Raw genomic sequence first — 13,110 nt, 5'->3', positions numbered from 1 at the left:
ATATAGTGTTTTATTGACGATTCTCTATCCCTTTTTATTTCTTTGTTGTTTATTTGTTTGTTTGGTTTGGTTTTGGGCCACCTGGCGACACTCAGGGGTTACACCTGGCTATGCGCTCAGAAACTGCTCCTGGCTTAGGGGACCCTATGAGACGCTGGGATTCAAACCACTGTCCTAGATTGGCTGCATGCAAGGCAAATGCTCTACCTCTGTGCTATTGCTCCAGTCCCCTCTTTTTATTTCTTGTAAATTGTAGGTGAATACAAGTTTGATTCTCATTTCATCCACTGACTCTAAAATCACATTACAAGTGTTAAAATTTGAGTACTTATGATACAAGTTATACAGTTAGTGGCACATTATAGTTGGGAGGAAATTCAAAAGCAAGACCCCAACATGTTATCTATAGATTTTGGGGTGGGGGAATGCCAGTGTTCAGATCCAGGGCTCTTCACATATGCAGGGCACTAAATTTGCTAATCTAGAACATTGGCCTAGTAGAGAATTTCAAATTAACAAAATGTCTCAGAGAGATAAGCAGGCTAGAGTATATCCTTTGGAAGCAGGAAGCCTAGATTTAATACATGGCACCTCACAGTTCCAGAGCACCTCAAAGATGTGGCTTCAAAGGAAAGAAATAAAATGCTTAGTTTAATTTTTTTAACCTTATAGTAATAAATATTTGTCCCTGTGGCAGACCACCTTACCAACAGATTCATTCTTTCCACAAACATGCATGCATGCACTAACACCCTTTAACACTAAATTTAAAATTTACCAACTATGAATGATGCATGTCCATAAATTAATTGATGTTGGTTTTTTTGGGTCACACCCAGCAGCACTCAGGGGTTCCTCCTGGCTCTACGCTCAGAAATCACTCCTGGCAAGCACAAGGGACCATATAGAATGCCAAGATTCAAACCATCATCCTTTTGCATGCAAGGCAAACACTCTATCTCCATGCTATCTCTCCGGTCCCAATAGGTATTTATTTTATGATGGTTATAATTTAACTTTCTTTCTTGAAATAAAGGTACTATTTGATCAAACCTAGGCACGAATTATACAGAAAAGATAGGGACAGCGCTCATTTCTGCTTCCTTTATCTTTCTGGGCCTCCAAAATGGTGTGTAGGGGGGCCGGCGAGGTAGCACTAGATGTAAGGTGTCTGCCTTACAAGCGATAGCCACGAGTAACCCCTGAGCATCAAACAGGTGTGGCCTGAAAAACCAAAAAAAAAAAAAAAAAAATGGTGTGAATGGTGTGTAGAGTTTCCTAGGAAACTTCTTATTTGGTTTCCAGTGTTTTTCCAGCCAGGTGGGCATAGCAATTAAATGTGAATAGCATGCAATGATGGAGCACCTCGGCTTGCAGGGTTGCACTCCACAATGCTTGGAGATCTCTGGGGATACAGAGACTTTGAGAATTGCTGGGTGTGGGCCCCCCCTCCCAAAAAAATTATTTCAGGGTACAGGGAGCTAGCTCAAAGGAACAAAATGCATGTTTTATTTTTGCATGTAGGAGGAACAAGTGCAATCCTTGCCCCTCACAGTTCCCTCAACACTGTCAGGTATTGTGCCAAAATCCAAACACTTCCTCCCTGTAAGTAATAAATATCCATCAGATTTGGCTAAAATATAGCTAAGTTTTGGGGCCGGAGAAATAGCATGGAGGTAAGGCATTTGCCTTTCATGCAGGAGGTCATCGGTTTGAATCCCGGCGTCCCATATGGTCCCCCGTGCCTGCCAGGAACAATTTCTGAGCCTGGAGCCAGGAATAATCCCTGAGCACTGCCGGGTGTGACCCAAAAAACCACAAAAAAAAAAAAAAAAAAAAAAAAAAAAAAAAAAAATATATATATATATATATATATATATATATAGCTAAGTTTTATCTTTATTCATTCAAACTTAAGAGGTGTAAAAATTCATGTTGAATGGGCCGGAGAGATAGCATGGAGGTAGGGCGGTTGCCTTGTATGCAGAAGGACAGTAGTCCAAATCCTGGCAACCCATATGGTCCTCTGAGCCTGCCAGGAGCGATTTCTGAGTGTATAACCAGGAGTAACCCCTGAGCGCTGCCAGGTGTGACCCCCCCCCAAAAAAAAAATTCATGTTGGGAGAAAACAGGGTATAAGTTCAACAATAGTGACTTACAAAGAAAAGAAAATATAAAGAGAATCTTACCCACAACTCCAAACATCTATGGCAGGTGTATAACGTTCTTCTCCTAGCAGAAGTTCTGGAGGCCGATACCACAGAGTAATAACTTTGTTTGTATATGGGCGACTAAAACAAAAAAGAGAACACTAAAAACCACATTTACATGACTTCTGCTGAAGAATAATTACACAACTGAATCCAAGTAGTAAGAGTTTCTAAATAATCAAAATAGCTTCATGGAAACCTAATAGTTCAAATACATGGGGATCCAAAGATGAATCTCAGTAAGTTAAGTGTTTAATGACTAGCACCACACAGGGGTGGGGATCGGGAATCTCTAGCGTTCTACATACAACAATCATGCTGAACCACAATTGAAGAAGCTTTATTATCTGTGATCCCTGTGCAGGGAATTCTTAGTTTACTGCACTCTGGTGTGCAAAACCATGAGAAAATGTAAAGGGGTAGAAGAAAGAGTACAGAACATAAAACTCTCAACTGGAGCTGCACACAACTTATAAAGGTTCAATCATTAGAACTTCTTATGATACCCCAAGCACCACCAAGGAGTGATTCCTGAGCGGAGTCAGGAATAAATCCTAAAAAAAAAAAAAGTTAAGTTCTGGGGCCTGAGAGATAAGTTGGAGGTAGTGCGTTTGCCTTGCATGCAAAAGATCGGTGATTCGAATCCTGGCATCCCATAAGGTCCTCTGAGCCTGCCAGGAGCGATTTCTGAGCATAGAGCCAGGAGTAATCCCTAAGCGCTGCTGGGTGTGACCCAAAAACCAAAAAAAAAAAAAAGGTAAGTTGGGAGGCCAGAGTGGTAGCAAGCATAGGGCGAATGCCTTGCATGCGGCTGACTCAGGACCGATGATCCCTGGCATTCCATATGGTCCCCTGAACCAGGAGTGATTTTTGAGCACAGAGCCAGGAGTAAACCTTGAGCACCTCCAGGACCCCCCCCCAATAAAATAAAAATTCATTAATTAAAAAACTTAAGTTGAGGGGCAGGAGGACAGAAAAAAATCTAAAAAAAAAAGAAGTTGGGGCCGGAGAGATAGCAATTAAATAAATATACCAAAAATAATAAACAAAAATATTTATTCAGGAGAAAAAAAAGAAAATCTCACCTCTCTTCAGAATTGTAGAGTCGAGCAAGTCCAAAATCAGCTAGCTTGATCTGCCCACTGTAAGACAGAAAGGTTTTTTCTTAAGCAGCAGCCTCCAAATTAAACCTAAAATGTGCTAATTTGTGAGGTAAGATAATTAAATCAATTTTGGTGTTTATTTTTTAATAATATAATTAATTTATACAGAAAAATCATCTGGATTGTTTACAGTATTTTTCCATTATTCTTTTCCACTGGTCAAATATATTTCACATAATAGTCAACTAATGAGTCGTTTCCCCCCATCTGCTAAATTTACCTAATATGGTAAATTTCAACACATTTCATTGTTTCTTTCCAAGACCATTATTTACAGATTAAAAACCAAGGCAAATAAAGCTCACTTTCTCTCAACTCTTCAACTGCTTTCTCATTATAGCCTTTTTTTGGGGGAGAGGGTCACACCCGGCAGCGCTCAGGGGTTACTCCTGGCTCTATGCTCAGAAATCGCTCCTGGCAGGCTCGGGGGACCATATGGGATACTAGGATTTGAACCACCATCCTTCTGCATGCAAGGCAAATGCCTTGCCTCCATGCTATCTCTCCAGCCCCTCATTAAAGCTTTATAGTTTTGCCTTCTTGTAGCATATATTTTGACTAAGGAAGGAAAGAAAAAACACATTTTTACTATTTCAATTTACAATCTTAAGGTTTTCCTGCAATATTTCTGTACTTTTGGTTTTGACATATTGAAAGTTTATTTTTGAGTGGGGGTTTGGAGTGTACCCAGTGATACTCAGAGATTACTCCTGGCTCTGCACTCATGGATCCCTCATGACAGAGCTCAGGGGATCATACGGGGTGCTGGAACTAGAACAAGACTCAAGACCTGTGTGCAAGGAGAGAGACCCAACCACCGTACTATCTCTCTGGCCCCTGGATTTTTTTTCTTTTCTTTTTTTTTTTTTTTTTTGTTTTTTTGTGCTCAGGGTTACTCCTGGCTGTCTGCTCAGAAATAGCTCCTGGCAGGCATGGGGGACTATATGGGACACCGGGATTCGAACCAACCACCTTAGGTCCTGGATCGGCTGCTTGCAAGGCAAACACCACTGTGCTATCTCTCCGGGCCCTGGCTCCTGGATTTCTTACCTTAACTAAATATTCTGATTTTTTGGTAAACAACAGAAGCTAAAATTTCTTTTTTTTTTTGTTTTGTTTTGTTTTTTTTTTGGGGGGGTCATACCTGGCAGCGTTCAGGGGTTACTCCTGGCTGTCTGCTCAGAAATAGCTCCTGGCAGGCTCGGGGGACCATATGGGATGCCGGGATTCGAACCAATGACCTTCTGTATGAAAGGCAAATGCCTTACTTCCACTTCCATGCTATCTCTCTGGCCCCAGAAGCTAAAATTTCTAAATAAGGACCCGAGGAGATAGCACAGTGGCTTTTGCCTTGCATGCAGCCGATCCAGGACCAAAGGTGGTTGGTTCGAATCCCGGTGTCCCATATGGTCCCCCGTGCCTGCCAGGAGCTATTTCTTTTTCTTTTTTTCTTTTTTTTTTGGTTTTTGGGCCACGCCCGGCGTTGCTCAGGGGTTACTCCTGGCTGTCTGCTCAGAAATAGCTCCTGGCAGGCACGGGGGACCATATGGGACACCGGGATTCAAACCAACCACCTTAGGTCCTGGATCGGCTGCTTGCAAGGCAAACACCCTATCTCTCCGGCCCGCCAGGAGCTATTTCTGAGCAGACAGCCAGGAGTAACCCCTGAGCAACGCCAGGTGTGGCCCCCCCCCAAAAAAAATTTCTAAATAAGCTATTTATTGGAGAAAGAAACAATGGGCTACATGCTCACATTTTTTTTGTTTGTTTTGTTTTTTTGTTTTTGGGCCACACCCAGCATTGTTCAGGGGTTACTCCTGGCTGTCTGCTCAGAAATAGCTCCTGGCAGGCACGGGGGACTGACTATATGGGACACCGGGATTCGAACCAACCACCTTTAGTCCTGGATCGGTTGCTTGCAAGGCAAACACCACTGTGCTATCTCTCCGAGCCCCGGCCCTGGATTTCTTAACCTTAACTAAATATTCTCTGATTTCTTGGTAAACAACAGAAGCTAAAATTTCTAAATAAGCTATTTATTGGAGAAAGAAACAATGGGCTACATGCTAACATTTTTTTTGTTTTGTTTTGATTTTTTGTTTTTGGGCCACACCCGGCGTTGCTCAGAGGTTACTCCTGGCTGTCTGCTCAGAAATAGCTCCTGGCAGGCACAGGGGACCATATGGGACACCAGGATTTGAACCAACCACCTTTGGTCCTGGATCAGCTACTTGCAAGGCAAATGCCGCTGTGCTCTCTCTCTCTGGGCCCTACATGCTCACATTTTACAGTCCCTCATAGGGTATGAAAAACACAGTGGGTAAGGTATTTCTTGTGTGGCCTATCGAGTCAAGTCCCTTGCATCTCATATGGTCCCCCGAGCACCTCCAGGAGTAACTTCTAAGTCTGAGTCAGGAGTAACCCCTGAGCACTGCTTTATATGGCCCCAAAACAAACAAGCAAAAATAAACAAAGAAGGCCAGAGAGATAGAATCCTTGCATCCCATATGGTCCCCGGAGCCTGCTGGGAGCAATTTTTGAGCATAGAGCCAGGAGTAGCCCTGAGCGCTGCCCGGTGTAATCCAAAAAACAAAGCAAAACAAAACAAAAGGGCCATACGGAGTTGAAATTCACAAAGAGCAATCTTCAAGACTATGGTCTGTGTTTGATTGCTGACATCACATAGTACCATGGGGAGTGCTGGGTGTAGTCTAGGTGGCTTTCTGCACCATTGAGTTAGAACAGCACAATTTTTGTTTTTATTATTGTTTTTTTTTGTTTTTGGGCCACACCCGGCTTTGCTCACGGATTACTCCTGGCTGTTTGCTCAGAAATAGCTCCTGGCAGGCACGGGAGACCATATGGGACACCGGGATTCGAACCAACCACCTTTGGTCCTGGATCGGCTGCTTGCAAGGCAAACACCGCTGTGCTATCTCTCGGGGCCCAGAACAGCACAATTTTTGACCTAAATCCTTTTGGGCCACAAATCCTTTGGGTCTGCTCGGCTGGTAACCATGCTGCCCAGAGGGATTCTGGAGAGTAGCCCGAGATTCTCCAAGAACTACCAGGGAGGCCCAAAAATAATTATAGCTACACAGTTACAGAAAATTAGGCTAGATCTAAAACTATAAGCACACCTAGGATATTTCCTGTTCTCCCAAAGTGCCTTTGAGCATTTGAGTGATAGTATAGCAGGTAGAACATTTTTCATGTAGTTGACCCAGATTCAGTCCCCAGTATCCCATATGGTCCTCCAAGCACTGCCAGAACTAACCTCTGAGCATCACTGAATGTGGCCCCAAAACAAACAAAATGAACCATTCTTTATTAAAAAAAGAAGTCATAGGAGCCGGAGAGATAGCAAAGCAGTAGGGCATTTGCCTTGCACGCAGCTGATCCAGGACAGACTATGGTTCGAATCCCATCTTCCCATATGGTCCCCCGTGCCTGCCAGGAGCAATTTCTTAGTGCAGAGCCAAGAGTAACCCCTGAGTGCCAACGGGTATGACCCCTCCCCCCAAAAAAAGTCATAGAATTGGGGCCCTGAGTGGTGGCACAAGCGGTAGGGCCTTGCATGTGCTAATCTAAGATAGATCGCAGTTCAATCCCCCAAGCTAGGAGTGATTTCTGAGCGCATAGCCAGGAGTACCCCTTGAGCATCACCAGGTGTGGCCGAAAAAGAAAAAAATAACAAGAAGTCATAGAATTGTAGTGATAGTACAAAGCGTTGGGGTTTTGCCTTGCACACAACCAACCCAGATTTGATCCCCAGCATACCATAGTCCCCCAAGCACCCACCAGAAGTAATTTCTAAGTACAGAGCCAAGAGTAACCCTAGAGCTTCCCGTGTTTGGCCTAGAAACAAAACAAAAACAGCAAAAAATGGAAAAAAGAGAGATTATCAGATAGGAGTTCCTTAACATCCTTTTTCCTATAACTCATAACACATATAATCTTCCTTCCCGTTTTCCTTTTGTTCAAAGATAATCAAATCTGGGGCTGGAGTGGTAATATGACAGTGCACTTGCCTTGTATGCAGATGAGCCAGATTTGATCCTTGGCACCCCAGATGCCCCCCTGAGCCATGCAGGAGTGATTTCTAAGTGCAAACACAAGAGTAATCCCTAAGCATTGGGATTAAAAAAAAAAAAAAGTAAGTGTGTTTTAGGATTAGAGAGAAAGAGAGAAAAGTTTAAGGCAAGTGGGTTATAAGCTCTACTATTACTCCAATTCCTTTTTTTTTTTTTTTTTTTTTTTTTTTGGTTTTTGGGTCACACCTGGCAGTGCTCAAGTGTTACTCCTGGCTCTATGCTAAGAAATCGCTCCTGGCATGCTCAGGGGACCTTATGGGATGCCGGGATTCAAACCACCGACCTTTTGCATGCAAGGCAAATGCCTTACCTCTATGCTATCTCTTTGGCCCTCCAATAACTATCTTTATTTTTATAGTATCTGGAATTGAATCCATGCTCTCACCTATAAGTAAGTGCTAATACATGTAAACAATCTACCACTCAGCTATAATCCCAACCCCTCTCTCCTGAATCGTTATTTAACGTCTGCTCAATTTTCTTTTCCTTTAATTAGATTTGCTGGAACCTCTGCATCCTAAAAACAAATAAATAAAAATTTAAAAATCAAAGATTTACTTACTAGTACCATGCAATTAATTGTTACAGACCTACTTTAATCCTACATTGATATTGTATTTGAACTATGCCCGCTCTACACTCAGGAATTGCTCTTGGCAGGTGCAGGGAACCATAAGAGATGCTGGAAATCCAACCCAGATCAGGTACATGTAAGGCAAACACCCTACCCACCGTATTACCACTCTAGCCCATCTATCTTTGGTTTTGTACTATGGCGCTCAGGATTGAGCCCCTGATACTTATAACATGTTGGGGATCAAACCAAGCCTTCCACATGTGCTCAGACTAGTGTTTATGCCAACTCCTAAAAGCTGTTTCTTTTTCATTTGTGATGTTTCCTTATTTTTTCCCTTTATCTAACTAGTCTCTTATGTTCCACCACTAATATCCCCCTTGTGCTTGGTAACTCCACAATCTATACTGTTAATTTTGTGACCACATTGTCTCTATTAGCTATCATAACAAGGGGACTGGAGTGATAGCATAGCGGTAAGCTGTTTGCCTTGCATGTGGCCAACACAGGACAGACCCAGGTTCGAAACCTGGCGTTCCATTTGGTCCCCCAAGCCTGCCAGGAGTGATTTCTGAGTGCAGAGCCAGGAGTAAAATAAAATTAAAATTAAATAAAAAGATATCATAACAGGGCATAGGGAGATAACTCTAAAGGCCAGAACACATACCTTGCATGAGGAGGCTTTGAGTTCAATCCTCAGCACTGCATGCCTCATCCAAAGACTGCTTGAAAGATCCAACAACACTCACATACACAGCCCAACCCCACCCCACCCCACCCAAAAGAGGCCTTTTTCTTTATTTTTTGGGTCACATCAGGTAATGCTCAGGGTTTGCTCCTGGCTCTGCGCTCAAGAAATATTACTGGAAATGCTTGGGATGGAATATGGGGATGAAACCTGGGTCAGCCAAATGCAAGATAAATGACCTACCCACTAGTGATATATCATTCTGGCCCCAGAAGTTTTTCGGTTCTTTTTTTATCTTTCTGGATCACACTAATAATGATCAGGGGTTACTTCTGGTTCTGCATTCAACAATTACTTGTGGTGAAAGGACCGTGTGGATACTGGGAATTAAGCCTGAATTGGCCAATACTATATCTACAGTATTATCACTCCAGTCCTGCCAGAAGCCATCTTCAATGGGTGACACTTGTGTTGCAGGTGAAAGACCTGCATTCAATTCCTAGAACTACCAAAAAAAACAAAATTAAACCCAGAATGTGATTCAGACACAGAACAGAAGAGGTGTAAGTGCTTGCTTGTCATCCCACTGACTTTGGGTTCAAATCCACAATCCTGCTTCAAATCATACATTGAGAGAGAAAACATTTAACCTCATTTGGTCACTACTTTACCTGTTGTTCAGCAAAATGTTAGAACATTTAATATCCCGATGCAGGAAATTCTTTTTGTGACAGTAATCTAGTCCTTCCATTAGCTGTTTCATGAATGACTTAATATGGTCCTCAGAAAAGTGCACCAAACCAGATTCTAGCAGTCCCATTAAGTCATGATCCATATATTCAAATACAAGATAAAAGGCACCTAGAAGATGAAAAAACAATAAAGAGAAAAAGAATGCTTAAACGACTTTTTTTTTTTTGGTTTTTGAGTCACACCCAGCAGCGCTCTGGGATTGCTCCTGGCAAGCAAGCTTGGGACCATATGGGATGCCAGGATTCAAACCTCCTTCCTTCTGCATGCAACGCAAATAGCCTACCTCCATGCTATTTCTCTGGTCCCTTAAATGACAGTATTTTAAATGTTTTATCATTGTCTATAAAGTTCTTTGAAATAGACATCACAACCTAAAACTCTGGAGAATATAGTTTGCTTCTGGGTCACACCCGGCAATGCTCAGAATCGCTCCTGGCATGTACGGGGGACCGCATGGGATGCCGTAATTCGAACCACTGTCCTACATGCAAGGCAAACACCCTATCTCCATGCTATCTCTCCAGGCCCAGTGGTGGCTTTCTTTTGTTTTGTTTTGTTTTGTTTTCTTATTGTTGTTGTTGTTGTTTTTGGGCCACACCCGGTGACCAGTTACTCCTCCTGGCTATATGCTCAGAAATCGCTCCTGGCTTGCTGGACAATAGGGGACTCCGGGGAATTGAACCACGGTCAGTTCTAAGCTATCGCACACAAGGCAGATGCCTTACTGCTTGTGCCCTTGCTCCAGTCCCCAGAATATAATTTATTTTTATTTTTATTTATTTATTTATTTGGTTTTTGGGTCACACCCAGCTGTGCTCAGGGCTTACTCCTCGCTCTACGCTCAGAAATTGCTCCTGGCAGGTTCGGGGGGACCATATAGGATGCCGGGATTCGAACCACCGTCCTTCTGCATGCAAGGCAAATGCCTTACCTCCATGTTATCTCTCCAGGCCCAAAATATAATATTTTTATAGCAACTGCTTGCTTTGATTATGAACTGATCCCCAGCACCTCATATAATCTAATTTCTATCAGGAATTACCTCCTAAACACAGAGGTAGGAATAAGCCCTAAATCCCACTGGGTGTATAGTCCAAAGGAACAAAAACAAAAAAAGTCAAAATCAAAACAAGAGGCCAAAATCTAAAACCCAGGAATAATTTAATAATTTGCTCTTTTTAGAAAATAAGCAACAGAACTAATAATTGAATTCATCTTTCATCTTCTAACTTCTAGTTTACAGTTCTCATATCTTCCTGAGGAAAATCAAACTATGCTACAAAGTCACTTAAAATCTGAATCATTTAGCAAAATAAAGATCTTGTGCCAAATCCACTACACAATCGGCTGCCATAAATGAAATTTTGTGAGTTATCAAAACAAATGTTTTGTTTTGGTTTTTGGTTTTTGGGTCACACCGACATCACTCAGGGGGGTTACTCCTAGCAGGCTCGGGGGACCAGATGGGATGCCGGGATTCGAACCACTGTCCTTCTGCATGCAAGGTAAATGCTTTACCTCCATGCTATCTCTCCAGTCCCCAACAATACAGCTTGTAAAGTGATGGCTTTGTGTGTGAATGACCAAGGTTCAATTCCCCAGAATATCATGAGCACCATCAAAAGCAATTCTCAGGGCCAGAGAGATGGCATAGAGGCAGGGCATTTCCCTTTAATGCAGAAGACTGGCAGTTCGAATTCCAGCATCCCATATGGTCCCCCGAGCCTGCCAGGAGCGATTTCTGAGCGTAGAACCAGGAGTGACCCCTGAGCGCTAAGCAATTCTCTTTTTCAGTTTTGTTTTTTGTTTGTTTTTGGGCCACACCCAGTGATATTCAGGGTTACTTCTAGCTCTGTGCTCAGACATCACTCCTGGCAGGCTCAGGGGACCATATAGGATGCCAGGGATTGAATCCTAGTTGGCTGCCTGCAAGGTAAAAACACCCTACCTGCTGTGCTACCACTCTGGCCCCAAGAGCAATTCTTGAGTGAAGAGCCAGGAGTAACCCCTGAGCATGATGGGTGTAGTGCAATACAAATAAATAATTTTATTTGTAACGAGTACATTTGTTAATACTGCTATGAAGAGGTGGAAACACAGTACAGCTAAAGTGATTGCTTTATACACTAGTCATTTGGGTTCAATTCTCGTCACTTCATATGGTCCCCCAAGTCCTACCAGAAGTCCTCACACACACACACACACACACACACACACACACACACACACACACACACACACACACAAACCCACATGGGTAGGAGCAGCGGCAGTGTCATTACGGTGTTTGCCTTACACGCACTAACCTAGGACAGACCACAGTTCAATTCCTGGCATTCCATATGGTCCCACAAACCAGGGGTGATTTCTGAGCTCATAGCCGTGAGTAACCTCTAAGCATCACCAGTTGTGACCAAAAACCAAAAACAACAACAACAAAAACAAACAAAACAGAAGTCCTAACACAGAGGAACAAGCCTTGAGCAGAGCTGAGTGTGGCCCCAAAACAAACAATAGATATATATGCCTATTATTTTGGGGCCGAAGTGATAGCATAGCAGAGCATTTGCCTTGCATGCGGCCAACCCGGAATGTACCCAAGTTCAATTCTCATCACCCCATATGCCCTTCAAGTCTACCAGGAGTGATTTCTGAATGCAGAGCACTCAGTAAGTCCTGAGCATCGCCAAGTGTGGCCCTAAAACAAAAAACAAACAAAAATGCCTATTGTATAGAAGACTGAACTTCTGTTACCAGGACTCATAAATGTTAGAACAGGATAGTATTTTTATTATAAACTAGTCCAATTCAAAGTATTTTTGTTTTTGTTTTTGTTTTTTTGTTTTTGGGCCACACCGGGCACTGCTCAGAAGTTACTCCTGGCTATCTGCTCAGAAATAGCTTCTGGCAGGCACGGGGGACCATATGGGACACCGGGATTCAAACCAACCACCTTAGGTCCTGGGTCGGCTGCTTGCAAGGCAAACACTGCTATGCTATCTCTTCGGGCCCCAATTCAAAGTATTTAAAAACTGAGGGGCCAGAGTGGTGGTGCAAGCCATACGTGTCTGCCTTGTGTGCGCTAGCTTAGGATGGATCTCGGTTGGATCCCTCGGTGTCCCATATGGTCCCCCAAGCCAGGAGCGATTTCTGAGTGCATTGCCAGGAGTAACCCGAGTGTCACCAGGTGTGGCCCAAAAATCAAAAAATAAAAGTATTTAAAATTGAGAGACTAAGGGATGAAGGAATAGTACAGAGTTGCTTGCTTTGCACACCTGATCCTGATTCCATCCCCAGGATCCTAATGGTTTCATGAGCACCACCCAGAATAATTCCTAAGTGCAGAGCCAGGAGTTAAGCCCTAAGCACTGTCTGATATGGCCCCTACCATCAAAACTAAATAAATAAATTGGGCCAGAGCAATACACAGCGGTAAGGCATGCAGTTGCCTTGCAAGCAGTTGACCCAGGGCAAACCTGGGTTCAATCCCTGGCATCCCATATAGTTCCCTGAGCCAGGGGCGATTTCTGAGCACACAGCCAGGAGTAACCTGAGCATCACCAGGTGTGGCCCAAAAACAAAAAAAAAAATTGATAGAGGTGAAGGAGTGATAGTACAGTGGGTAGAG

General features: G+C 43.2%; 1 protein-coding gene across 2 annotated transcripts in view; it reads right to left on the bottom strand.

Moving 5' to 3' along the window:
• The window catches only part of CDK12 (cyclin dependent kinase 12), an 81,218-nt gene that overhangs the window by 21,595 nt on the left and 46,513 nt on the right, over positions 1-13,110 (bottom strand). For both annotated transcript variants that reach the window (XM_049778901.1, XM_049778910.1), the window contains exons 6-8: positions 9,401-9,590; positions 3,296-3,352; positions 2,190-2,291 (exon numbers count right to left, since the gene is read on the bottom strand). In XM_049778901.1, coding sequence (XP_049634858.1) covers positions 2,190-2,291; positions 3,296-3,352; positions 9,401-9,590 — 349 coding nt within the window. The remainder of the gene's footprint in view (positions 1-2,189; positions 2,292-3,295; positions 3,353-9,400; positions 9,591-13,110) is intronic.

This window comes from Suncus etruscus, chromosome 1, assembly GCF_024139225.1.
Source record: "Suncus etruscus isolate mSunEtr1 chromosome 1, mSunEtr1.pri.cur, whole genome shotgun sequence".
Lineage (NCBI taxonomy): Eukaryota > Metazoa > Chordata > Mammalia > Eulipotyphla > Soricidae > Suncus > Suncus etruscus.
Note: the sequence above shows the minus strand (reverse complement) of the source record. Positions and strands in the feature narration are given on the sequence as shown.